This window comes from Melanerpes formicivorus, unplaced genomic scaffold (genome assembly GCF_026170545.1).
Source record: "Melanerpes formicivorus ecotype bairdi unplaced genomic scaffold, bMelFor1.0.p_v2 SCAF_46, whole genome shotgun sequence".
NCBI lineage: Eukaryota > Metazoa > Chordata > Aves > Piciformes > Picidae > Melanerpes > Melanerpes formicivorus.
The window spans coordinates 21,794-48,437 of NW_027142398.1; the positions used below are offsets into that span (position 1 = coordinate 21,794).

Here is a 26,644-nt window from a genome sequence, read left to right on the forward strand (position 1 = left end):
AGGGGCTGGAAGGTGTCCAGAGCAGGGCCAGGAGGAGGAGCAGAGGGCTGGAGCTGCTCTGCTCTGCAGACTGCCTGAGAGAGTTGGGGTTGTGCAGGCTGGAGAGAAGGCTCCCAGGAGACCTCCTTGTGGCCTTCCAGGATCTGCAGGGGGCTGCAGGAAAGCTGGGGAGGGACTTTGGAGGGTGTCAGGGAGGGATAGGACTGGGGGGGATGGAGCAGAACTAGAGGTGGGGAGCTGGAGCTTGGCTGTGAGGAAGAAGTTGTTGGGCAGGAGGGTGGTGAGAGCCTGGCCCAGGCTGCCCAGGGAGGTGGTGGAAGCCTCCTGCCTGGAGGTGTTTGCAGCCAGGCTGGAGGTGGCTGTGAGCAACCTGCTGTGGTGTGAGGTGTCCCTGGGCATGGCAGGGGCTTGGAGATGCCTGAGCCTTGAGCTCCCTTCCAGCTCTGACCATTCTGTGATTCAATGATTTGGCTCTGTGCTGTGACAGAGAGGATGAGAGGAAGGCAGGGGAGACCTCCTGGCTCTCTACAGCTCCATGAAAGGAGGCTGGAGCCAGGTGGGGGTTGGGTTCCCAAGGAACAAGTGTCAGGGTGAGAGAAAATGGTCTCAAGTTGCCCTAAGGAAGGTTTAGGTTGGACCTCAGAAGAACTTTCTTGCCTGGAAGGGTTCTCAAAGGCTGGGACAGGCAGCCCAGGGAGGTGGTTGAGTCCCCATCCCTGAGGGTGTTTAAAGAGGCAGAGATGTGGTGCTGAGGGCTGTGGTTTAGCCCCAGCCTTGGTAGAGTGAGAGACTGGTTGGATTGGATGAGCTCAAAGGTCTTTGTGTCCAGCTCTGGGCTCCTCAGGTCAGGAAAGAGGTTGAGCTGCTGGGAGGTGTCCAGAGAAGGGCAACAGAGCTGGGGAGGGGTCTGGGGCACAGCCCTGGGAGGAGAGGCTGAGGGAGCTGGGGTTGCTTAGCCTGCAGAAGAGGAGGCTCAGGGGAGACCTTCTTGCTCTCTGCAACTCCCTGAAGGGAGCTTGGAGCCAGCTGGGGGTTGGGCTCTTCTCCCAGGCAAACAGCACCAGAACAAGAGGACACAGTCTCAAGCTGTGCCAGGGGAGGTTTAGACTGGAGGGGAGGAAGAAATTCTTCTCAGCCAGAGAGATTGTCCCTGGGGCTGTGCTGCCCAGGGAGGTGGTGGAGTCCCCATCCCTGGAGGTGTTTAGGAAGAGCCTGGCTGAGGCCCTTGGTGCCATGGTTGAGCTGATCAGATGGTGCTGGGGGAGAGGTTGGACTTGGTGAGCTCTGAGGTCTTTTCCAACCTGGTTCATTCTACTCTATTCTATGCTATTCTATTCTATTCTATCCTATCCTATCCCATTCCATTCCACTCCACTCCACTCCATTCCACTCCACTCCATTCCATTCTGTGTTGATTCTATGATGATTCTCCACAGCTCCAACTCCAGAGAGGTCCTCCCCTGGAAGAAGCAGGCCTGTGAGGGTGTGTGAAGCTCAAGAGAAGTTTAATCAGCAAAAGGACTTCAGGGAACTGGATCAAAATGAGTTCCTGACCAGCGTGGTGCTCCCTGAGGCTGCTCCCTCTCTCTGCTTCCTACCTGATGAATCTCTCTGCAAGTTTCTGAGTGAGAGGGAAAGACTTCAAGTGTCTAAAGGGTGAGTGTCAGGAGGACAGAGGCAGAACCTTCTCCGTGGTGCCCAGTGAGAGGACAAGGGGCAGTGGGCACTAAATGGAACCCAGGAGGTTCCACCTGAACAGGAGGAGAAACTTCTTTGGTGTGAGGCTGCTGGAGGCCTGGAGCAGGCTGCCCAGGGAGGTTGTGGAGTCTCCTGGGGTGGAGAGCTTCCAAGCCCAGCTGGACCTCTTCCTGTGTGATTTGCTCCAGGGGATGCTGCTCCAGCATGGGATCTGGAGTGGCTGATCTTCAGAGGTCCCTTCTGACTGCTGGGATCCTGGAGTCTGCACCACAGCAGCAGGAGGGACACTGCTGGTGCTCAGCAGCTGGGGCTGAGCAGCAGTGCCAGTGAAGCTGCCCAGGCTCCCCCCCCCACCCCCCAGGCTGTGGCTTGGTCACCAATGCAGCTCCACAGCCCCTGTCCTCAGCCTCAAGCTGGGCAGGGAGGCTGCAGCAGCAGCACTGGAAACAAAAGCAGCCTGAGCCTCCAAGTGGAAAAAGCAAAGCAAGCAAAGAAACCCAAACCACCCCAAAACGATTCCCTCGTTGGTTCACACAGCCAGGTGCTGCCTGAAGCCGGCTCTGGGGTCTCCCACTGCTCCCCAGCACGGCTGTGGAGACTCCCAGGGCATCTCCAGGCTGGTTACCTGAGGAAACAAAGCAGTGGTTAGTTGGTTTGGGGGCTGCCTGCCTAAGGGAACAATCCTGCTGGTGAGTTGTGGGGGGTGGCTGAGCCAACAAGGGCCAAGGGCTCTGTGGGGCTGAAAAGCTTTGCCGTGGCTGAGGAATTGTGGAGCTGCCCCGGGGGTGTTTGGTGCTGCAAAGCTTTTTCCCCAGCTGAGGAATTGTGGAGCTGCCCCGGGGGTGTTTGGTGCTGAAAAGCTTTTTCCACAGCTGAGGAATTGTGGAGCTACCCCAGGGGGGGTTGATGCTGAAAAGCTTTTCCATGGCTGAGGAATTGTGTTTGGTGTTGCAAAGCTTCTCCATAGCTGAGGAATTGTGGAGCTGCCCCAGGGGTGTTTGATGCTGTAAAGCCTTTACGTGGCTGAGGAATTCTGTTTGGTGCTGGAAAGCTTTTCCATGGCTGAGGAATTGTGTTTGGTACTAAAAAGCTTTTCCATGGCTGAGGAATTCTGGAGCTGCCTCCAGGGGTGTTTGGTGCTGAAAAGCTTTTCCATGGCTGAGGAACTGTGGAGCTACCCCAAGGCTGCTTGGTGCTGCAAAGCTTTTTCCCCAGCTGAGGAATTGTGGAGCTGCCCCAGGGGGGTTTGGTGCTGAAAAGCTTTTCCGTGGCTGAGGAGCTGTGTTTGGTGCTGCAAAGCTTTTCCACAGCTGAGGAATTCTGTTTGCTGCTGGAAAGCTTTTCCATAGCTGAGGAACTCTGGAGCTGCCCCAGGAGTGTTTGGTGTTAAAAGCTTTTCCATAGCTGAGGAGCTGTGGAGCTGCCCCAGGAGTGTTTGGTTTTAAAAGCTTTTCCATGGGTGAGGAATTGTGTTTGGCGCTGAAAAGCTTTTCCACAGCTGAGGAATTCTGGAGCTGCCCCAGGGGTGTTTGCTCCTGAAAAGCTTTTTCCACAGCTGAGGAATTGTGTTTGATGCTGCAAAGCTTTTCCACAGCTGAGGAATTCTGGAGCTGCCCCCAGGGGGTTTGGTGCTGAAAAGCTTTTCCATGGCAGAGGAATTCTGCAGCTGCCCCAGGGGTGTTTGATGCTGGGAAGCTTTTCCGTGGCTGAGGAACTCTGGAGCTGCCCCAGGAGTGTTTGGTGCTGCAAAGCTTTTCCATGGCTGAGGAACTCTGGAGCTACCCCAGGGGTGTTTGATGCTGAAAAGCTTTTTCCCCAGCTGAGGAATTGTGGAGCTGCCCCAGGGGGGTTTGCTGCTGAAAAGCTTTTCCATGGCTGAGGAATTGTGTTTGGTGCTGAAAAGCTTTTCCACAGCTGAGGAATTCTGGAGCTGCCCCAGGGGTGTTTGCTCCTGAAAAGCTTTTTCCACAGCTGAGGAATTGTGTTTGATGCTGCAAAGCTTTTCCACGGCTGAGGAATTCTGGAGCTGCCCCCGGGGGGTTTGGTGCTGAAAAACTTTTCCATGGCTGAGGAATTGTGGAGCTGCCCCAGGGATGTTTGCTCCAGAAAAGCTTTTCCATAGCTGAGGATTATGGAGCTGCCCCCGGGGGTGTTGGGTACTGAAAAGCTTTTCCATAGCTGAGGAACTGTGGAGCTACCCCAGAGGGGTTTGGTGCTGCAAAGCTTTTCCATAGCTGAGGAATTGTCTTTGGTGTTGCAAAGCTTCTCCATAGCTGAGGAATTCTGGAGCTACCCCAGGGGAATTTGATGTTGAAAAGCTTTTCCATAGCTGAGGAATTGTGCTTGGTGCTGCAAAGCTTTTTCCACGGCTGAGGAATTGTCTTTGGTGCTGTAAAGCTTTTTCCACAGCTGAGGAATTGTGTTTGGTGCTGCAAAGCTTTTCCATGGCTGAGGATCTGTGGAGCTACCCCAGGGGGGTTTGATGTTGAAAAGCTCTTTCCCCAGCTGAGGAATTGTGGAGCTGCCCCAGGGGGGTTTGGTGCTAAAAAACTTTTCCGTGGCTGAGGAGCTGTGCTTGGTGCTGCAAAGCTTTTCCATAGCTGAGGAGCAGTGGAGCTGCCCCAGGGGTGTTTGATGCTGAGAAGCTTTTCCATGGCTGAGGAATTGTCTTTGGGGCTGCAAAGATTTTCCACAGCTGAGGAATTGGTTTTGGTGCTGCAAAGCTTTTCCCCAGCTGAGGAATTCTGGAGCTGCCTCCAGGGGTGTTTGGTGCTGAAAAGCTTTTCCATGGCTGAGGAACTGTGGAGCTACCCCAAGGCTGCTTGGTGCTGCAAAGCTTTTTCCCCAGCTGAGGAATTGTGGAGCTGCCCCAGGGGGGTTTGGTGCTGAAAAGCTTTTCCGTGGCTGAGGAGCTGTGTTTGGTGCTGCAAAGCTTTTCCATAGCTGAGGAGCAGTGGAGCTGCCCCAGGGGTGTTTGATGCTGGGAAGCTTTTCCATGGCAGAGGAATTCTGCAGCTGCCCCAGGAGTGTTTGGTGCTGCAAAGCTTTTCCATGGCTGAGGAACTCTGGAGCTACCCCAGGGGTGTTTGGTGCTGCAAAGCTTTTTCTCCAGCTGAGGAATTGTGGAGCTGCCCCAGGGGGGTTTGGTGCTGAAAAGCTTTTCCATAGCTGAGGAATTGTGGAGCTGCCCCAGGGATGTTTGCTCCTGAAAAGCTTTTTCCACAGCTGAGGAATTGTGTTTGATGCTGCAAAGCTTTTCCCCAGCTGAGGAGCTGTGGAGCTGCCCCAGAGGTGCCAGCTCTGGGGAGCTGTGGAGCTGCCCCAGGGGTGCCAGCTGTGCACAGTCTCTTTGCCAGCTGCCTGGGAAGCAGCCTGCAAGCAGGATCTGGGGGCATGTGGCTTCGTAGGTGTCCGTGTGAGGAGTTCAGTGCCTGTGATCCACCACATCTGAGGGTCAAAACTCCTCTCAGGGGCTGGGGGAACGTGCCTGGTGCCTGCCAGGATAGATCCCAGCAGATAAATGCTCTGGAACAAGGATGTGGTGCTGGAGGGAACCAGCTCTAAGCTGGCTGAGAGCTTCTCCTGGATGTCACTGATTAAAGAACATCACAGAGGCAGAAATTGGCCATTTTTTGGGGGGGGGGGTACTGCAGAGTTTGGAGGGGTTTGCCCCACTCAACATCAGTGACCCACAGCTCAGGTCCCCCAGGCTTCCTCTGCTCTGGTTTGCACCCCTCAATCACCTCACCTCCTGGCCACAGCCCTCCTGGGCAAGACAGGCAGCATGGTCTGGAGGAGCTTCTGGAACTGTTTGACCGTGGAGCTGAGAGCTTCCAGCAGCCCCCACAGCTTCTTCAGCCTGCAGAACCCCAAGCAGCAGAGCTTCAGCAGCAGCAAAGGCAACAAAAGCTGATAACCATAGAACCCCAGAGTGCTTTGGGTGGGAAGGGACCTCCAAAGCTCCAATCACCTGCAGTCCCCAGGGACATCCCCAGCTGCAGCAGGCTGCTCACAGCCCCAACCAACCTGCCCTGCACTGGTGCCAGGCATGGGGCAGCTCCCAGCTCTCTGGGCAGCCTGGCACAGGCTCTCCTCACCCTCAGGGGCAAACCTTTCTCCCTTCTCTCTGCTCTCAATCTGCCTCTTTTAGTTCCAAACCATCCCCTCCTTGTCCTCTCACTTCAGGCCCTGCCCAAAAGTCTGTCCCCAGCTTTCTGATTGTCACTGCAAGGCCACCAGAAGCTCTCCCTTGAGCCTTCTCTTTCCCAGGCTGCACAGCCCCAACTCTCCCAGCCTGGCCTCCCAGCAGAGGGCTTCCAGCCCTGCCAGCACTGCTGTGGCCTCCTCTGGTTGCACACTGTCACACATAGAATCACAGAAGTGTAAGGGTTGGAAGGGAGCTCAAGGCTCAGCCAGCTCCAAGCCCCTGCCATGGGCAGGGACACCTCACACCACAGCAGCTTGCTCACAGCCACTTGTGCTCTTCCTGACACCCCAGCAAGCCTCTGGCACTCCTGCCAGCCATGCCCACTCCCCCTGAGGCTGCCTTCAGGGGACCCCACACCCTCAGACAATCATAGAATCAATAAGGTTGGAAAAGACCTCAGAGCTCACCAAGTCCAACCTATCCCCCAGCACCTCCTGACCAACTAAACCATGGCTCCAACTGGCACATCCAAGCCCCTCTTGAACACCTCCAGGGATGGGGACTCCACCACCTCCCTGGGCAGCACATCCCAATGGCTAACAACTCTCTCTAGGAAGAACTTTCTCCTCACCTCCAGCCTAAACCTCCCCTGGCACAGCTTGAGACTGTGTCCTCTTGTTCTGGTGCTGCTTGCCTGGGAGAAGAGCCCAACCCCCACCTGGCTCCAACCTCCCTGCAGGGAGTTGCAGAGAGCAAGAAGGTCTCCCCTGAGCCTCCTCTTCTGCAGGCTAAGCAACCCCAGCTCCCTCAGCCTCTCCTCCCAGGGCTGTGCCCCAGACCCCTCCCCAGCTTTGTTGCCCTTCTCTGGACACCTTCCAGCAGCTCAACCTCTTTCCTGACCTGAGGAGCCCAGAGCTGGCCACAGGACTCCAGGTGTGGCCTCAGCAGTGCTGAGCACAGGGCAGGATGAGCTCCCTGCTCCTGCTGGCCACACTATTTCTGCTCTCCTGGAGAGCAAGGGGAAGCCTCCTGGGCTGTTTCCTCAGGAGATGTGCAGCAGCTTGCTGTGGCCCAGAGGAAGGCAGAGGCTCAGCACCAGCCCCCTTGCCCCATGTGTCTCCCACCTGAGGGTTGAGCATCCCACTGCACACCCTGTGCCTGGGCTTGCAGGGACGCCTCTCTGCCTCATGCTCATCCTCCCCTGCGTCCCTCCAGCTCTCTAACCACTGCTGGAGAGGCAGCTGCCGGTGTCTGCAGCTTTGGGGACTCTTCCAAGCCCTCCTTACCCCTTCCTGAGGAAAGCCGGCAGCCGGTAGGGCTGCAGCAGGACCTTGGAGAGGGGATCCTGCAGTCCGCTCAGCTGCTCCTTCCTCCACAGGGACAGACCTGAGCCCAGCGACGACAGCAGAGAAGTGAATCAGCAGCGGCCACGAGAAGCAGGACAATAAAGGCAACACTTCCTCCTGTCCAGGAGCTCTTGCTGCAGCTCAGCCTGCTGAAGGCCAGCTCAGAACCCAGCCTCAGCTGCTCCTACATCGCCTCTCTGTGCCCTGATACTGCTCAGCTGCAAATGGTCACTGCCCTGGAGTCCCAGACGGGGGGGGGGGGGGGGGGGGGGGAAGGGACCCTTCAAGGTCATCTTCTCCACCTGCCCTGCGCTCAGCAGGGACATCCCCAGCCAGAGCAGGTTGCTCCCAGCCCCAACCAACCTGCCCTGCCCTGGTGCCAGCCCTGGGGCAGCTCCCAGCTCTCTGGGCAGCCTGGCACAGGCTCTCCCCACCCTCAGCACCAAACATTTCTCCTTCTCTCCACTCTGAGTCTGCCTCTTTCAGTTCCAAACCATCCCCCCCTTGCCCTGTCACTGCTCAAAACTCTGTCCCCAGCTGTCTGATTGTCCTCTTTCAGCACTGCAAGGCCACCAGAAGGTTTCCCTAGAGCCTTCTCCTCTCCAGGCTGCCCAAGCCCAACCCTCTCAGCCTGGCCTCCCAGCAGAGGGCTTCCAGCCCTGCCAGCACTGCTGGGGCCTCCTCTGGCCCTGCTCCAGCAGCTCCCTGTCTGTGCTGGGGAATCTAAAGCTGAACACAGTGCTGCAAGTGAGGTCTCACCTGAGCAGGGTGATGATAACTAATTCAATAACCTCTTAATCAGAATCCATAGACTAGACTAGACTAGGGTAGGGTAGACTAGACTAGACTAGACTAGACTAGACTAGAATAGAATTAACCAGCTTGGAAAAGACCTCAGAGATCACCAAGTCCAACCTCTCCCCCAGCACCATCTGCTCAACTCAACCATGGCTCCAAGTGCCACATCCAATCCCCTCTTAAACACCTCCAGGGATGGGGACTCCACCACCTCCCTGGGCAGCACAGCCCCAGGGCCAAGCTCTCTGCCTGGGAAGAACTTTCTCCTCACCTCCAGCCTGAACCTCCCCTGGCACAGCTTGAGACTGTGTCCTCTTGTTCTGCTGCTGCTTGCCTGGGAGAAGAGCCCAACCCCCACCTGGCTCCAACCTCCCTGCAGGGAGTTGCAGAGAGCAAGAAGGTCTCCCCTGAGCCTCCTCTTCTGCAGGCTAAGCAACCCCAGCTCCCTCAGCCTCTCCTCCCAGGGCTGTGCCCCAGACCCCTCCCCAGCTCTGTTGCCCTTCCCTGGACACCTCCCAGCCTCTCAACCTCTTTCCTGACCTGCGGGGCTCTCAGTTTAGGAAAGTGCCCCTCACAGAGACTTCAGCAGCCCCCTGCAAACCCCACACCCTGTACCTGGCAGGAAGCAGGGGGCCAGGCACTGTGGCACCCTCCTGTAGAGGCCAGGGACTGCCCTGCTGGCAGGGGCGAAGTCGTTCTTGCCGCACATGGTGGCGAAGCGGAAATTGCCGTCGAAGTAGTTAAAGCCAAAGGCATCTGGAGGGGAGGGAAAGAAAGGGCTGAGCCCAGCACCCCGGGCTCACAGCTCTGGGCTGCCCTTCAGGCCTTGGGGGAGCACTTACTGTTCCTGTAGAGGAAAAGGGCAGTGTCCTGGTAGCCCTGGGAGAAGATGTCGTTCAGCACCTGCAAGGAAGCACAGAACCACCACGGCTGGAAGGGACCTCAAGGATCACTGAGTCCAAGCTGTCCCCACAGAGCTCAGGGCTAAACCATGGCACCAAGGGCCACCTCCAATCCCTTCTCTCCACTCTCAATCTGCCTCTTTCAGTTCCAAACCATCCCCCCTTGGCCTGGCACAGCAGGTCCTGCCCAAAATCTGTCCCCAGCTTTCTAATTGTCACTGCAAGGCCACCAGGAGCTCTCCCTGGAGCCTTCTCCTCTCCAGGCTGCACAGCCCCAACTCTCCCAGCCTGGCCTCCCAGCAGAGGCCTTCCAGCCCTGCCAGCACTGCCGTGGCCTCCTCTGGTTGCACACTGTCACACTCATAGAATCACAGAGCTGTCAGGGCTGGAAGGGAGCTCAAGGCTCAGCCAGCTCCAAGCCCCTGCCATGGGCAGGGACACCTCACACCACAGCAGGTTGCTCACAGCCACTTGTGCTCTTCCTGACACCCCAGCAAGCCTCTGGCACTCCTGCCAGCCATGCCCACTCCCCCTCAGGCTGCCTTCAGGGGACCCCACACCCTCAGACAATCATAGAATCAAGAAGGATGGAAAAGACCTCAGAGATCAGCAAGTCCAACCCCCAGCACCTCCTGAGAGCTAAAGCATGGCTCCAAGTGCCACATCCAATCCCCTCCTGAACACCTCCAGGGATGGGGACTCCACCACCTCCCTGGGCAGCACATCCCAAGGGCTAACAACTCTCTCTAGGAAGAACTTTCTCCCCTTCAAAGCTGATTCATTGCAGGAGGAGGCTGAGCCTCACAGCTTGGGAGGGCAGGGGCAGCTTTAATGCAGCTGGGAAGGGGAGCTGCTGGGCTTACCATGGTGCTGGGTGGGAAGAGAGCATAGCTGATCCTGCAGAGGTTCTCTATGGAGATCTGGATGCTGCCATTGAAGATCTGGAAGCAGAAGAAGATGGCAGGGCAGTCCCGGGGGCAGATGTCCAGCTCCCCTGTGAAGGGGGACACAGTGATCACTGCCTCCTCCAGGCTGGACACGGGCTGCAGGCCAGTGAATCCTCCATCCACGTATCTCTGGGGGCAGAGCAGAGGCAGGGCTGGCTCTCAGGGCTGCTGCAGCCTGGGTGAGGCCAGCAGCACTGAGAGGAGAGTGAGCAGCTGCAGGAACCTCTCCTGCCCTCAGCAGGGCCTTGCTTTAGGAAGGACATTGAGAGACTGGAAGGTGTCCAGAGAAGGGCAACCAAGCTGGGGAGGGGTCTGGAGCACAGCCCTGGGAGGAGAGGCTGAGGGAGCTGGGGTTGCTTAGCCTGCAGAAGAGGAGGCTCAGGGGAGACCTTCTTGCTCTCTGCAACTCCCTGCAGGGAGGTTGGAGCCAGGTGGGGGTTGGGCTCTTCTCCCAGGCAAGCAGCACCAGAACAAGAGGACACAGTCTCAAGCTGTGCCAGGGGAGGTTTAGGCTGGAGGTTAGGAGAAAGTTCTTCCCAGGCAGAGAGATTGTCCCTGGGGATGTGCTGCCCAGGGAGGTGGTGGAGTCCCTGTCCCCATCCCTGGAGGTGTTCAGCACATCCCAAGGGCCAACAACTCTCTCTGTGAAGAACTTTCTCCTCACCTCCAGAGGGGATTGGATGTGGCACTTGGAGCCATGGTTTGGTTGTCAGGAGGTGTTGGGTGACAGCTTGGACTTGCTGAGCTCTGAGGTCTTTTCCAACCTTACTGCTTCTCTGCTGCTCTTCCCACTCAGACCAGCATCTCCTTACTCCCTCACTCCATGCTGGTCTTTTCCAGCTCCTCCTGCTGCCCTGCCTCTGGCCCCCAGCTGCCTCCTGGAGCAGGGGCTGTAGTCAGCAGCAATTGTTAAATGGGGAGCAGAACTCTTGCAGTGCACAAACCTCTGTAAAGCTGCTCTGGCACTCATTAGGCCACTCCAACCTCACCCACCTTAGAGTGGCCTGAACATTTCCAGTCCTGAGCTTGAGCAGGAGGGCAGGAGAGTTCCCTGCACCTCTTGGCTGCCTGCAGAGCCCTGAGGGCTGCTCACCAGGCAAAGGAAATGTCCTCTCCTTAGCCAAAAAGGATAATTTGCCACCCACCTCAGTGGGGGCTGAGGTTGCAAGGACTGCAGATGATCAAAGTCAGGGGGTGAGAGTGCAGAGGAGCTTCACACAGCCATGGCCTGGGTCCTGCCAGGCTTCATAGACTCACAGAGCTGTCAGGGCTGGGAGGCAGCTCAAGGCTCAGCCAGCTCCAAGCCCCTGCCATGCCCAGGGACACCTCACACCACAGCAGCTTGCTCACAGCCACCTCCAGCCTGGCTGCAAACACCTCCAGGCAGGAGGCTTCCACCACCTCCCTGGGCAGCCTGGGCCAGGCTCTCACCACCCTCCTGGCCAACAACTTCTTCCTCACAGCCAATCTCTATCTCCCCACTTCTAGTTCTGCTCCATCCCCCCCAGCCCTATCCCTCTCTGACAGCCTCCAAAGTCCCTCTCAAGCTTTCCTGGACCCCCCTGCAGATCCTGGAAAGGCACAAGGAGGTCTTCTCAGAGCCTTTTCTTCTCCAGACTGACCAACCCCAACTCCCTCAGTGGGCTGTGTGCCAATGTCAGGAGTGGGGGCATCCCCCCCAGCTCAGGGCAAGATCCATCACCCAGCCTCTGTCCCCAGGCAAAGCAGGAGAGGCTTCCCCAGATGACAATGCCAGCCAGCTGTCATCTTAGGATGGGATGAAGGAGGAGCTAAGAGGCTTTTTCATCCTCTCTTGAGTCCAGGGGAAGCCCAGGCACATATTTGCCTCCTCTGTGGTGCAGGGAATGCGAAGCCCCAGGGCCAGGAGGGGCTGCAGGTGGTTGCTGAGTGTCACTCACCACACCCCGGTAGGATGGAGGAATGAAGCCACAGTAGATGGGAAGAAAGCAGCTGCAGAGGAGAGCCTGAGGGAAGAGAGCAATTGCAGAAGTCAGTGCTCCTGTCAGAGCTCCTCTGAACACAAGCTGATGGCTGAGTGCCTGCAGACCCAGGCTTGGCAAACCTCCTGGAGCCAGGCTCCTGGCACCACCTGAGCTTTGCTCTTGACTGCCTCAAGGAGAAAGAATCACTCTAGGTTGGAAGGGACCTTTGGATCACATCTATCCCAACACCCCCACAGCCCCCAGGGACATCCCCAGCTGCAGCAGGCTGCTCCCAGCCCTGCCCTGCCCTGGTGCCAGGCATGGGGCAGCTCCCAGCTCTCTGGGCAGCCTGGCACAGGCTCTCCCCACGCTCAGCACCAAACATTTCTCCTTCTCTCCACTCTCAAGCTGCCTCTTTTAGTTCCAGACCATTCCCCCTTCTCCTGTCCCAACAGGCCCTGCTCAAAACTCTGTCCCCAGCTTTCTGGTTGTCCTCTTGAAGCACTGCAGAAGGTTTCCCTGGAGCCTTCTCCTCTCCAGGCTGCACAACCCCAACTCTCTCAGCCTGGCCTCCCAGCAGAGGCCTCCCAGCCCTCAAGAGAGGTTCCAGCATCTCAGCTTGCTTCTGGGATCTTGCCTCTCCAACGTCCTCAGTCTCCTCTCCTCCTGCTTTGCTGCTGCCAGGTGAGGGAGGGCAGCTCAGAAAGCCAGCCAGGCTCTGAAGGAGCCAATGAAGGCAGAATCTGTGGTCCCTGAGAGGATGGTGACAAGCTTTCATCTCAGGGGAGCATGGCTCCAGGCCAGGGAGGAGGCTGTCCCCTGGGATGCTGTCCTGGGGCCTCCCTGTTGGCTGTGGGTGAGGCTGCAGGGCAGATTTTGCATCCCCCCCCAAGGAGTGCCTGGGAAGTGCTGTGCTGTGGCTGTGCTGCTTGGCCAGCAGACCCCCAAGGTGTGTGCCCAGAGCCAGGCTCCTCTTGGGCTGCCCAGGGCAGCCTGGGGCTTCTGAGCATGCCCTGAAGTCCCTGCAGGTGTGAGCTGCCAGCTGCCAGGCTGCTTAGTGAGGAAAAACAGAATGGCATAGGATAGGACAGGATAGGATAGGATAGGATAGGATAGGATAGGATAGGATAGGATAGGATAGGATAGGATAGGATAGGATAGGATAGGGTAGGATAGGGTAGGGTAGGGTAGGGTAGGGTAGGGTAGGGTAGGGTAGGGTAGGGTAGGGTAGGGTAGGGTAGGGTAGAAATAACCAGGTTGGAAGAGACCTTTGAGACCATCAAGTCCAACCTCTCCCCCAGCACCATCTGATCAACTCAACCATGGCACCAAGCATCCCATCCAGTCTCTTCCTAAACACCTCCAGGGATGGGGACTCCACCACCTCCCTGGGCAGCACATCCCCAGGGCCAATCTCTCTTGCTGGGAAGAACTTTCTCCTCACCTCCAGCCTAATCTTCCCCTGGCACAGCTTGAGACTGTGTCCTCTTGTTCTGGGGCTGCTTGCCTGGGAGAAGAGCCCAACCCCCACCTGGCTCCAACCTCCCTGCAGGGAGTTGCAGAGAGCAAGAAGGTCTCCCCTGAGCCTCCTCTTCTGCAGGCTAAGCAACCCCAGCTCCCTCAGCCTCTCCTCCCAGGGCTGTGCTCCAGACCCCTCCCCAGCTTTCTTGCCCTTCTCTGCACACCTCCAAGTGTCTCAGTGTCCTTCTTAAACCAAGGAGCCCAGAACTGGACACAGGACTCAAGGTGTGGCCTCTGCAGAACACCTCCATGGATGGAGACTCCACCACCTCCCTGGGCAACCTCTTCCAATCCCTGACCACTCTTGCAGCAAAGAAATTGTTCCTAAGATGGAGTTGGAAAAGCCTTTTAGAATAGAATAGAATAGAATAGAATAGAATAGAATAGAATAGAATAGAATAGAATAGAATAGAATAGAATAGAATAGAGTTGAGTTTAATTGAGTTGAGTTTAATTGAGTTGAGTTGAATTTAGTTGAGTTGAGTTGATTTGAATTGAGTTGAGTTGAGTTGAGTTGAATTGAATTGAATTGAGTTGAGTTGAGTTGAGTTGAATTGAATTGAGTTGAGTTGAATTGAGTTGAGTTGAATTTAGTTGAATTGAGTTGATTTGAATTGAGTTGAGTTGAGTTGAGTTGAGTTGAGTTGAATTGAGTTGAGTTGAGTTGAGTTGAGTTGAGTTGAATTGAGTTGAGTTGAATTGAATTGAATTGAATTGAATTGAGTTGAGTTGAGTTGAGTTGAACTGAATTGAATTGGATTGAATTGAGTTGAGTTGAGTTGAACTGAATTGAGTTGGATTGAGTTGAGTTGAATTGAATTGAATTGAAGTGAATTGAATTGAGTTGAGTTGAATTGAGTTTAGTTCAGTTGAATTGAATTGAATTGAAGTGAATTGAATTGAATTGAGTTGAGTTGAATTGAGTTGAATTGAGTTGAGTTGAATTGAATTGAATTGAATTGAGTTGAGTTGAATTGAATTGAATTTAGTTGAGTTGAGTTGAGTTGAATTGAGTTGAATTGAGTTGAGTTGAGTTGGATTGAGTTGGATTGAGTTGGATTGAGTTGGATTGAGTTGGATTGAGTTGGATTGAGTTGGATTGAGTTGGATTGAGTTGGATTGAGTTGACCAGGTTGGAAAAGAACTTGGAAATCATCGAGTCCAATCTCTCCCCCAGCACCATCTGATCAACTCAACCATGGCTCCAAGGGTCTCATCCAGGCTCTTCCCAAACACCTCCAGGGATGGGGACTCCACCACCTCCCTGGGCAGCACATCCCCAGGGCCAATCTCTCTGGCTGGCAAGAATTTCTTCCTAACATCTAGCCTCAGCCTCCCCTGGCACAGCTTGAGACTGTGTCCTCTTGTTCTGCTGCTGCTTGCCTGGGATAAGAGACCAAGCACATCCTCCAGCCCAGCCCTACCAAGCCCAGCACTAAGCCACAGCCCTCAGCACCACAGCTCCACGGCTTTAAGGCATCAATGCTCGTGTTCCTCCAGCCTAAGCAGTGGGTAGAGATCTTCCTGCAGCCCAAGGGGAAGGTCCTCTCACCTGAATGAGTTCCTCTTTTGAGCTGAAGTCAGAGACCATCACGTTCTGGCCGTCAGCCACCCGGGTGAGGGAGATGTGCAGCCGCCCCGAGGCCAGCTGGTAGGAGTCCTCTGGCAGCATCTTCTGCAGGACTGTCTTGATGTTGGCCAGCAAGCTGCACTTGGGAGAGAGAGGGCCCAGGATGGTCTTCCTGACTTCCTTGGCCATGGCAAAGAAAAACTCCTTTAGGTCATCTGACAAAGAGAAGGGAAGAAAAGAGAGAAGGTCACTGCCCCTGCTGCCCTGCAGAGCTGCTGCCAGCAGAGCCAGGGAGCTTCTCCTCCTCCCTCTGCTTTGCCCCCATGAGACCTCAATGGGAATATTGCATCCAGCTCGGGGCTGCCCAGCTCAGGAGGGACAGGGATCTGCTGGACAGAGTCCAAGGGAGGGCTACAAGGATGATTAAGGGACTGGAGACTGCCTGGGGAGGAGAGCCTGAGAGCCCTGGGGGTGGTTAGTGTGGAGAGGAGAAGGCTGAGAGGGATCTGATCAATGTCTATCAATAGCTGAGGGCTGGGGGTGAGGAGGGAGGGGACAGGGACAGGCTCTGCTCAGCTGCACCCTGGGGTAGGACAAGAGGCAGTGGATGGAAACTGCAGCACAGGAGGTTCCAGCTCAGCATGAGGAGGAACTTCTGCACTGTGAGGCTCCCAGAGCCCTGGAGCAGGCTGCCCAGAGAGGTTGTGGAGTCTCCTCTGGAGCCTTTCCAGCCCTGTCTGGATGTGTTCTGTGTGACCTGAGCTGGATTCTATGTCCTGCTCTGGCAGGGGAGTTGGACTGGGTGATCTCCAGAGGTCCCTTCCAACCTCTAACATCCTCTGATCTGTGATCCTGTGATCTTGGTCCCTTTGCTGAAATGGAGACCTCACCTTGGGGCTTTAAACCCTTGGAGCCAAACTCTCCCCTGGCTCCCCAAGGCTGCAGTGAGTCATCCTTGCACCCAGAAGGCCTCCCTGGGACTTTGCACCCCCAGCCAGCCACAGCCTTGCCTGAGCACCGTGGCACAGGAGGGGCAAAGGTCTCCAGGCTGTCTGGTGAGGTTGGTTTAGCATCAGGGACAGACAGACAGATGGATTAGCTGCAGTGTCCTGAAGGCAACTGGAGCAGCAGAGGTCTTAAGAGGGGTTATAAATGTTGGAGCAGATGCTCAGGCCATGTGGTGTGATGATTAGGGCTGGATGGGTTCATGTAGGGTCTGCAGGGATACCTGCAGGGCCACAGACACTCGGGGCAGGGGAAGCATCCCAGCCCCCTGCCCTGCCTGCATCTGCCATGGCCTGGGAAGGGGGCAAAGCATGGAACAGACTGCCCACAAGCTGCCAGGCAGGGGCTGAGGGCCAGCCCCAGCTCTGGGGGCTCTGGCTGTGGACAGGGCTTTGACTCAAGGTGAGCAAGGCATGACCCTGGCAGGCAGTGCCACGAGTGCCCCTGCCTGCACCAGCTGGCATGAGCCCAGGTGGTGACCTGTGGGGTGGCAAAGGACAGCCTGGCTTGGAGAGCTCAGCCCTCCTCACCCAGCCCAGGTGCAGGGCAAGGCAGGGACATGACCACAGCCACCCCAGCAGGGGCCAAGCACAACTTCTACCCTCTTTTTGCCCCAGTCCTCCCCAAAGTGGGTCTGACAGAGTTTGGGCCAGGCTCCTTTTCCATCTTAGAAACCCAAGCAGAGTCCTCACTCCCCAGAAGGTCTTTCCTTCCCCTGGGGAAGATGTTTTGGGCACAAGATCATCTCAGCACCTCTAGGTGGGTGCTTCCTACCAGCCCTGCTGAGGCAGAGCCCCATCCAGCACCGGTGCCTGCAGCAAGAGCAGCGACCAGGCTGCTGGGTGGCCCCAGCTCTACCCTGCTGCCCCAGCAAGAGGAAGCAGAGGAACAGGTTTGGGACCTTGGCTGATCTGTGGAGGAGTCCAGGCCCAAGTGGGCAGAAAAAGGTCCTTTGGGCTTTGTCTGAATGCATTCACCAAACTCCTGCATTCTTTCTCAGGTGCAGCAGGGTGGTTCTAGCAGGCAGCACAGACTGCAGGAATTCTTTCCTCTGCTGTTATTTGAACCCTGATAGCTCAGCTCCCCCTCAATGTCCCCACAGAATTGTCTGGGGGGCATGAGTTGACAGAATCAATAGGTTGGAAGAAACCTCAGAGGTCATCAAGTCCAAGCTGACACCCAGCACCTCCTGACTGCTAACCCATGGCTCCAAGGGCCACATCCAAGCCCCTCTTGAACACCTCCAGGGATGGGGACTCCACCACCTCCCTGGGCAGCACATCCCCAGGGACAATCTCTCTGCCTGGGAAGAACTTTCTCCTCACCTCCAGCCTAACCTCCCCTGGCACAGCTTGAGACTGTGTCCTCTTGTTCTGCTGCTGGGTGCCTGGGAGAAGAGCCCAACCCCCACCTGGCTCCAACCTCCCTGCAGGGAGTTGCAGAGAGCAAGAAGGTCTCCCCTGAGCCTCCTCTTCTGCAGGCTAAGCAACCCCAGCTCCCTCAGCCTCTCCTCCCAGGGCTGTGCCCCAGACCCCTCCCCAGCTTTGTTGCCCTTCTCTGGACACCTTCCAGTCTCTCAATGTCCTTCCTAAAGCAAGGCCCTGCTGGGAGTGGCTGAGGGCAGGAGAGGTTCCTGCAGCTGCTCGCTCTCCTCTCAGTGCTGCTGGCCTCACCCAGGCTGCAGCAGCCCTGAGAGCCAGCCCTGCCTCTGCTCTGCCCCCAGAGATACGTGGATGGAGGATTCACTGGCCTGCAGCCCGTGTCCAGCCTGGAGGAGGCAGTGATCACTGTGTCCCCCTTCACAGGGGAGCTGGACATCTGCCCCCGGGACTGCCCCAGGACACCTTCAAGCGCCTCAGTATCCTCCAACATCATCCAGTCCAACACCAGCCCATGGCCACCAAACCCTGGCCCCAGGTGCCATGGCCACACCTTGCCCAGAATCACAGACTCAATCAGGTTGGAAAAGACCTCAAAGATTCCCAAGTCCAAGCTATTACCTAACACCTCCTGACACCCAAACCCTGGCCCCAAGAGCCATGGCCACAGCTTGCTGCAACCCCTCCAGCCATGGGGACTCCACCACCTCCCTGGGCAGCCTCTGCCAAGCCCTGACCACTCCTCCAGCAGAGAAATCCTTCCTCCCCTCCAACCTAACCCTCTCCTGGCACAATTTCAGGGTCATCTCCTCTCCTGCTGTTCACCTGGGGAGAAGAGCCCAACCCCTGCTGGGCTCCAACCTCCTCTCAAGGGAGTTGTGCTTGAAGCAGGGCTTGGATCAGCCTCCCAAGCCTTAAGCCCTGTGTGCCCTTGTTTGCACATGGACACTCAGTGGAAATATGGGAGGATGTGATTATTGGAAGTGGATTAAGTGCTCTGAATTAATTCTACATAGAGAGGATCTTATTGCTGGGGGGGAGGTGGGAGGAGGGTCAGGGGGAGTTGCTTCCATTGTCTAAAGAGGTTCAGGGTAAAAGTTCCTTTGAAGCAGGAAGAGGAACCCCTGAGCCAGGTCAGAGCAGGGAGTGCTGCCCCCCTGGACTTGTCCCTCTGAGGAGCCCTTGCCAAGGGGAAAGGCAGCTCCTGGAGCTGGAAGGAGTCACAGCACATCTTATAGAGCCATAGAGTGGTGTGGGTGGGAAGGGACCTCCAAAAGCCATCCAGTCCAACCCCCTCTGCAGTCAGCAGGGACATCCTCCACTAGGTCAGGTTGCCCTCTCGAGCCTCACCTTGAACATCTCCAGGGATGGGACCCCAACCACCTCCCTGGGCAACCTGTTGCAGTGTTCCACCACCCTGGTGGTGCAGAACTTGTTCCTAACGCCCAGGCATCCCTTGTGCTGGAAAGGTTGAGTAGCATAACCCAAAGCAACTCACAGAGAGAGCTGCCAGCTCTGGAGCTCCCTAAGTGCCTGTCCCACAGGTCCCTGCATGGCTAAGGGGAGCTGATCCATAGGGAACGAGAGGGCTGCCCCTGCCAGAGCAGGAGCAGAGGATCCAGCTCAGGTCACACAGAACACATCCAGACAGGGCTGGGAAGGCTCCAGAGAAGGAGACTCCACAACCTCTCTGGGCAGCCTGCTCCAGGGCTCTGGGAGCCTCACAGTGCAGAAGTTCCTCCTCATGCTGAGCTGGAACCTCCTGTGCTGCAGTTTCCATCCATTGCCTCTTGTCCTACCCCAGGGTGCAGCTGAGCAGAGCCTGGCCCTGTCCCCTCCCTCCTCACCCCCAGCCCTCAGATCTTGATAGACATTGATCAGATCCCTCTCAGCCTTCTCCTCTCCACACTAACCACCCCCAGGGCTCTCAGCCTCTCCTCCCCAGGCAGTCTCCAGTCCCTTCAGCATCCTTGGAGCCCTCCCTTGGACTCTGTCCAGCAGATCCCTGTCTCTCCTGAGCTGGGGAGCCCAGAACTGGATGCAATATTCCCATTGAGGTCTCATGAGGGCAGAGTAGAGGGGGAAGAGAACCTCCCTGGATCTGCTGGCCACACTCCTCACTCCTTAGTCCTTGCAGCAGAAAGAGACCTCCTCCTTCAGCAGGGGCAGCACCACACAGGCAGCCCCAGCTGAGATGCAGGCAGCAGCAATGGGCTGCAGCAGCCGGCACCACCCAAACCTGACAGCATCTGCAAACTCCTCCTGTGCCTTGTGTCTGAGTTCCACCAGCACTGCTTTCCCCCCACCCCTCCCCACTGCCCCAGCCACAGCCAGGAGAGTCGTGCAAGGCAAGCCAGGCAGCAAAGGGAGCTCTTAGAACTGCCAGGACTGGAAGGGAGCTCAAGGCTCAGCCAGCTCCAACCCCCCTGCCATGGGCAGGGACACCTCACACTACAGCAGGTTGCTCACAGCCACCTCCAGCCTGGCCTTACAAACCACACTCACCAGCAGACCCTTGGCTGTTTGCTTTGAGTCCAAAGCAGGAGCACCTGCAAGCCCAGGCCCTGCTCAGGAGCTCTGTGTGTGGTTTGAAGCCCATAACCTCCCCTGATGCTTTTTGATTGGAGGACTACCCAAAAAAAAAAAGCCTACAAGGGAAGAGCCAGACCAAAATGGTCACAGCACAGAGCCAAATCATGGAATCCCAGAGCTGGCAGGGCTGGAAGGGAGCTCAAGGCTCAGCCAGCTCCAAGCCCCTGCCATGGGCAGGGACACCTCACACCACAGCAGCTTGCTCACAGCCACCTCCAGCCTGGCTGCAAACACCTCCAGGCAGGAGGCTTCCACCACCTCCCTGGGCAGCCTGGGCCAGGCTCTCACCACCCTCCTGGCCAACAACTTCTTCCTCACAGCCAATCTCCATCTCCCCCACTTCTAGTTCTGCTCCATCCCCCCCAGTCCTATCCCTCCCTCATACCCTCCAAAGTCCCTCCCCAGCTTTCCTGCAGCCCCCTGCAGCTCCTGGAAGGCCACAAGGAGGTCTCCTGGGAGCCTTCTCCTCTCCAGCCTGCACAACCCCAACTCTCTCAGCCTGTCCCGAGGGCAGAGCAGCTCCAGCCCTCTGCTGCCTTACCCAGCCCCACGCCGCAGACCACGGCGGCGGCGATCAGGGAGCCGGCGGAGGAGCCGTAGACCTTGCAGGCAGACTTGAGGAGCTCAGGAGCCAGCTCCAGGAGGGACTGCACCACCCCGACCTGGTAGAGGACGAGGAAGCCGCTGCCCGAAAAGGAGAGGGAGAAGGGAGTGCTGGAGCCCTGCAGGCTCTCCTCGGCCATCTCGGGTCCGGCTGCCTGCCACCTGTCCGGCTGCGCGCAGGGCTTGCTCTTCTTCTTCTCCACCAGATGAACCTCAGGCTGTCTTCTCCTCTGCTCTCTCCAGGCTCATCCCTGGCTGTGCAGGTGTCCAGAAGATGGATTTTTCCACCTCCTTTCCCGGCAGCTCCCCGAGGCGCCGAGGTCCAGCGGCTCTTTGAACTGTGCTGAAAACAGCAATGCAGCCCCTGCCCAGGAGAGCCTCTGTGCTGCCCCCCAGCAGGGCCAGCTCAGGTGCTCAGGGCTGAAGCAGGGCTCCTCTTCTCCACCAAGAGAGCTCAAAAGGCCTCCTGGAGGTGGTCCCCAAGTGACTGTGCCCGTCCAGCAGGGCAGATCCCGACAAAAGTGCCTCTTTGCTCTGTGCTCTCTGCAGCCAGGGTGTTCCCCTCAATAGGATTCTCTGTCAATCCCAGCTTAGGCACAGCTCAGTGCTGGGTGAGCAAAGCCTGGGATAAGGCACTTAAAGGCAGAGGGAGTTACACAAGGGGTGGGTGAGGGCATTGCCTTGGGGTAGGGTTTGGAAACATTCCACATCTCTGCTCCCTGCTGGAAGGGGCCTGGTGCCACTTGGGTAGCCTCTGAGGAGGGGGAAACAAGGAGCTGGATTTGCTTTCTGAATCATAGAGTCACAGAGCTGTCAGGGCTGGAAGGGAGCTCAAGGCTCAGCCAGCTCCAAGCCCCTGCCATGGGCAGGGACACCTCACACCACAGCAGCTTGCTCACAGCCACCTCCAGCCTGGCTGCAAACACCTCCAGGCAGGAGGCTTCCACCACCTCCCTGGGCAGCACATCCCCAGGGCCAAGCTCTCTTGCTGGGAAGAACTTTCTCCTCACCTCCAGCCTAAACCTCCCCTGGCACAGCTTGAGACTGTGTCCTCTTGTTCTGCTGCTGGGTGCCTGGGAGAAGAGCCCAACCCCCACCTGGCTCCAACCTCCCTGCAGGGAGTTGCAGAGAGCAAGAAGGTCTCCCCTGAGCCTCCTCCTCTCCAGGCTAAGCAACCCCAGCTCCCTCAGCCTGTGCTCCCAGGGCTGTGCTCCAGACCCCTCCCCAGCCTCCTTGCCCTTCTCTGGACACCTTCCAGCCTCTCAATGTCCTTCTTCAATTGAGGAGCCCAGAACTGGCCACAGGACTCTTCTGCAGGTGGAAGAAGGGCAATAATTCCCCTCTACCACTGCAGCTGCTCTGAGCACACAGGTGTGCCCCAGGAGGGAGTGTGTGCACAGGGGATGGCGTTTGCCTCATCTTCTCTGTGCATTAACTGTGCCAAGGCTGTGCCCCAGCCCCCCAGGGAATGCTGCAGGCACCACAGGGAGGGTGTGTGCCAGGAGCCTCTGTGCCAGGAAGGTTCTGGAGGGGCTGGAAGGTGTCCAGAGCAGGGCCAGGAGGAGGAGCAGAGGGCTGGAGCTGCTCTGCTCTGCAGACAGCCTGAGAGAGTTGGGGTTGTGCAGGCTGGAGAGGAGAAGGTTCCCAGGAGACCTCCTTGTGGCCTCCCAGGATCTGCAGGGGGCTGCAGGAAAGCTGGGGAGGGACTTTGGAGGGTGTGAGGGAGGGATAGGACTGGGGGGGATGGAGCAGAACTAGAAGTGGGGAGATGAAGATTGGCTGTGAGGAAGAAGTTGTTGGCCAGGAGGGTGGTGAGAGCCTGGCCCAGGCTGCCCAGGGAGGTGGTGGAAGCCTCCTGCCTGGAGGTGTTTGCAGCCAGGCTGGAGGTGGCTGTGAGCAAGCTGCTGTGGTGTGAGGTGTCCCTGCCCATGGCAGGGGCTTGGAGCTGGCTGAGCCTTGAGCTCCCTTCCAGCCCTGCCAGCTCTGTGGTTCTATGTTTCTGTGGGCTGCTCCACAGCACCTTGTGAGTGAAAACCCCAACAGAGCTCAGCCAGGAGCTCTTCTTCCCTCAGGCTCTTGTTTGAGTCACAGAATCACTGTTGTTGGAGGAGACCTTTAAGATCACTGAGTCCAACCTTTATCTAACTCTCCCAAGGCTGGGGCTAAACCATGACCCTCAGCACCACATCTCTGTGGCTTTGAAACACCTCCAGGCATGTGGGGATCCAACCACCTCCCTGGGGAGCCTGTGCCAGGCTTTGGGGAGCCTGTGCCAGGCTTTGAGGACCCTTCCAGTGGAGGAGGTTCCAGTCTGGGTAGCTCATCAGAGTTTCTTTCCTTGCAGGCTGTGAAGTCTCCTTCTCAGGAGTCTTTCCAGCCCCACCTGGATGTGCTCCTGTGGGACCTGTGCTGGATTCTATGGTCCTGCTCTGGCAGGGGGAGGAGGGGGGGTTGGGCTGGGTGATCTCCAGAGGTCCCTTCCAACCCCTAACATCCTGTGAGCTGCCATGAGGAAGACATTAACTGGGGTTGTCCATTCCCAGAGCCAGATGGTGAAGGAGCCTTTGTCCCTGCAAGAAGAGAAGTGTGTAGCTGCATGCTGAGGTGCTGTGGTCTTTTGAGGAGGAAGTTCTTCCCCATGAGAGTGGTGAAGCCCTGGAATGGGTTGTCCAGGGAGGTGGTTGGGGCCCTGTCCCTGGAGGTGTTTAAGGCCAGGCTGGCTGAGGCTGTGGCCAGGCTGATCTAGTGTGGGGTGTCCCTGCCCATGGCAGGGGGGTTGGGGCTGGATGATCCTTGTGGTCCCTTCCAACCCTGACTGATTCTATGATACAGTGAATGCATGGAAGCCCCTAAGCAGGCCAAGCCCCAGCAGAAAGCACAGTCCCAGGCTGAGGAAGGGCAGCCCCAGGAGAAGCTCAGGGTAGGGGAGGCAGGACAGAGAGGAGGACAGGGGAAAGGGAAGATGGAAGCCATCAGACCTGGCAAGGGCAGGACAGCAGCCTGGCAGCTGGCAGCTCACACCTGCAGGGACTTCAGGGCATGCTCAGAAGCCCCAGGCTGCCCTGGGCAGCCCAAGAGGAGCCTGGCTCTGGGCACACACCTTGGGGGTCTGCTGGCCAAGCAGCACAGCCACAGCACAGCACTTCCCAGGCACTCCTTGGGGGGGGATGCAAAATCTGCCCTGCAGCCTCACCCACAGCCAACAGGGAGGCCCCAGGACAGCATCCCAGGGGACAGCCTCCTCCCTGGCCTGGAGCCATGCTCCCCTGAGATGAAAGCTTGTCACCATCCTCTCAGGGACCACAGATTCTGCATTCATTGGCTCCTTCAGAGCCTGGCTGGCTTTCTGAGCTGCCCTCCCTCACCTGGCAGCAGCAAAGCAGGAGGAGAGGAGACTGAGGATGTTGGAGAGGCAAGATCCCAGAAGCAAGCTGAGATGCTGGAACCTCTCTTGAGGGCTGGAAGGGCTCTGCTGGGAGGCCAGGCTGAGAGAGTTGGGGTTGTGCAGCCTGGAGAGGAGAAGGCTCCAGGGAGAGCTTCTGCAGTGCCTCAAGAGGACAACCAGAAAGCTGGGGACAGAGTTCTGAGCAGGGCCTGTTGGGACAGGACAAGGGGGGATGGTCTGGAACTAAAAGAGGCAGCTTGAGAGTGGAGAGAAGGAGAAATGTTTGGTGCTGAGGGTGGGGAGAGCCTGTGGCAGGCTGCCCAGAGAGCTGGGAGCTGCCCCATGCCTGGCACCAGTGCAAGGCAGGTTAGTTGGGACTGTGAGCAACCTGCTGTGGCTGGGGATGTCCCTGCTGGGTGCAAGGGGTTGGACTGGGTGGGCTTTAAAGCCTCTTCCCACCCAAACCATTCTGGGATTGGATGATTTCATGCATTCAGGGGAAGAGCTGCAGCTGTCCCTGAGCAGCAGGTGGGCAGGGGGCTGTGTGGCTCACAGGGCTCTCTGGCAGGGCAGGATCAGTGCTGCAGACGTCCCTGGGGACTGCAGGGGGTTGGGACTGGAGGAGCTTTGAAGGTCCTTTCCCACCCACATCATTCCATGATTCTTTGTTGGAACAGGCAGCTCTGTCTCAGGGGGTCAGCCCTGGGAGATGCTCTGTCCCTGGGCAAGGCTGAGTGGGAGGCAAGAGGCAGGGCAGGATCAGTGCCCAGCTGGTCGCTGTCTGTGAGCCCAGGATGCTCCTGAGAGGTGGCTTTGAGCTGGCTGCAGCCAGGGCAGGGTGTTCAGGGGAGGATGAAGGTAATACCAGGAGCTGGAAACCACTCAAAGCCCTGGGGCTAACAGCTTGGCCTTCTTTAATACCTTCTTAATGTCTTCAGTGGCCACAGGCTATCGAAGCCTCAGTTTTATAACCAAGGGATTTAAGTCAAGGTGCTGGAAGCACACAGGAGAAGGGACCTGGGCTCCAAGAGCCACCAGCCCTGGGGTGCTGCACTAGGAGCAGCCATGGCTGCTCCCACTGTGATCCCACCATGCTGGGCTGGAGCTGCACCTCTGCTTTGGGCTGGGTTACCTTTCCCCAGGAGCCAGCAGTGGTCCCTGGCAGCCCAGAGCCAGCTGAGTGCTGAGCTGCAGCCAGGGCAGGGAGAGCACAGCACAGGGAGGGGATTCTGCCCCTCTGCTCTGCTCTGCTCAGCCCCCACCTGCAGCACTGCCTCCAGCTCTGGGGCCTTCAACTAAAGAATAACCTGGAGCTGCTAGAATGGGTCCAGAGGAGGCCAAGAAGATGATCAGAGGGTTGAGAACCTCCCCTGTGGAGCCAGGCTGGGAGAGTTGGGGGCTGTTCATACTGGGGAAGAGAAGGCTCCACAAAGACCTCAGAGCAGCCTTGCAGCACCTGAAGGGGCTCCAGGAGAGCTGGGGAGGGACTTTGAACAAGGGCTGGGAGGGACAGGATGAGGGACAATGGCTTTGAGCTGGGAGAGGGGAGACTGAGAGTGGAGAGGAGGAAGAGATTGTTGAGGGTGAGGGAGGGGAGACTCTGGCACAGTTTGCCCAGGGAGGTTGTGGCTGCCCCCTGCCTGGAGGTGTTCCTAGGGAGGTGTTCCTGGGGGTTAGCACTGGATGGTCTTTAAGGTCCCTTCCACCCCAGCCCGTTCTAGGCTTCCATGATGCCATGATCTGGGACCAGGAGCCCCTTGGCTAAGAGGCTGTGGGAGTTTTGCTCCTCGATTCCCCATCACTGCTGCCCCAGTCAGTGGGCCAAGGTGTGGTGAGCAGAGAGGGAGGGTATTTGGCTCAGCCATGGTGCCAGGGAAAGCTCAGGAGCAGGAGCGGGAGGGAGGGAGGAGTTGTTTTGCTCACCGGGGCTGTGGCAGGCAGGAGGGTCCCAGGCGCCAGGCGGAGATGAGGTCCTGCTGGCAGTCAGTGGGGAGACAAAAGCCTTTTCTGCTCCATGCAAATCCCAACCCGCAGCGGGCACCACCTCAGCTCGGATGCAAAGCACACAGATAACACCGTGTGATCCTCCCAGCCTGGCCTGGCTGTGTCCCTGACAGCAGCCTGCCCTGCCCCGGTCACAGTCCAGCGCAGCTCCCCCCCCGGCTGCAGGCAGGGAAGGGGAAGGTTGTGGAGGCTGCAGACGAGCAGCAGTGCTTTCAGTTCGTCCTGCAATAAAAGCTTCCCAGCCGGCTTGCCAGCCACGAGGAAAGGTGGTGCTGGCTCTGTGCTTGCTGCTGGCATCCCCGGGCAGAGTCCAGGAGTGGGGTTTGGTGTTTGGCACAGTCCTAAGCCTGGGCTGAACTAGACAGAGCCCAAGCAAGTTGCTCTCTACAGCTACCTGAAGGGAGGTTGGAGCCAGGTGGGGGTTGGGCTCTTCTCCCAGGCAAGCAGCACCAGAACAAGAGGACACAGTCTCAAGCTGTGCCAGGGGAGGTTTAGGCTGGAGGTGAGGAAGAAATTCTTGCCAGCAAGAGAGATTGGCCCTGGGGATGTGCTGCCCAGGGAGGTGGTGGAGTCCCCATCCCTGGAGGGGTTTAGGAAGAGCCTGGATGAGGCCCTTGGTGCCATGGTTTAGTTGTCAGGAGGTGCTGGGTGATAGGTTGGACTTGATAATCTCAAAGGTCTCTTCCAACCTGGCTAATTCTATTCTATTCTATTCTATTCTTCTATTCTATTCTATTCTATTCTATTCTATTCTATTCTATTCTATTCTAGGGGTGCCCCTCCCTGGGGCTTTTCAGCAGCTGG

The 26,644-nt window shown here is 57.4% G+C and overlaps 2 protein-coding genes across 5 annotated transcripts in view; one reads left to right on the plus strand and one right to left on the minus strand.

Moving 5' to 3' along the window:
• The window catches only part of LOC137451746 (omega-hydroxyceramide transacylase-like), a 23,362-nt gene extending 16,051 nt beyond the window's left edge, over window positions 1–7,311 (plus strand). The window contains exons 7-8 of the mRNA XM_068159451.1: window positions 1,437–1,656; window positions 7,224–7,311. Of these exons, the coding sequence (XP_068015552.1) occupies window positions 1,437–1,656; window positions 7,224–7,293 (290 nt within the window). The 3' untranslated portion in view covers window positions 7,294–7,311. The remainder of the gene's footprint in view (window positions 1–1,436; window positions 1,657–7,223) is intronic.
• Window positions 1,489–25,839, minus strand: PNPLA1 (patatin like phospholipase domain containing 1). Of its 4 annotated transcripts, XM_068159456.1 has the most exons (10): window positions 25,760–25,839; window positions 20,390–20,794; window positions 14,855–15,087; window positions 11,758–11,823; window positions 9,755–9,967; window positions 8,832–8,892; window positions 8,605–8,745; window positions 7,132–7,231; window positions 5,447–5,557; window positions 1,489–2,323 (listed from the first exon to the last, which is right to left on the minus strand). In XM_068159456.1, the coding sequence occupies exons 2-10, from the start codon at window positions 20,589–20,591 to the stop codon at window positions 2,320–2,322; spliced, it is 1,131 nt and encodes a 376-aa protein (XP_068015557.1). In that variant the 5' UTR covers window positions 20,592–20,794; window positions 25,760–25,839; the 3' UTR covers window positions 1,489–2,319. The 4 variants fall into 4 exon arrangements, with proteins under 4 accessions (XP_068015557.1, XP_068015559.1, XP_068015556.1 ...); XM_068159458.1 differs by lacking the exon at window positions 25,760–25,839 and having other exon boundaries at window positions 9,755–9,832; window positions 20,390–21,089; XM_068159455.1 differs by lacking the exon at window positions 25,760–25,839 and having other exon boundaries at window positions 20,390–21,087.
• Window positions 25,840–26,644: the final 805 nt, after the last annotated feature.

Bases quoted from the DNA above. Each gene is read 5' to 3' on its own strand.
- PNPLA1 (XM_068159456.1), bottom strand. From the start codon at position 20,591: ATGGCCGAGGAGAGCCTGCAGGGCTCCAGCACTCCCTTCTCCCTCTCC. The intron at 8,746-8,831 runs GTAAGTGCTCCC...CCTCCCCTCCAG, and splicing joins CCTTTTCCTCTACAGGAACA to ATGCCTTTGGCTTTAACTAC. The intron at 5,558-7,131 runs GTAAGGAGGGCT...GGGGTTCTGCAG, and splicing joins CCGGCTTTCCTCAGGAAGGG to GCTGAAGAAGCTGTGGGGGC.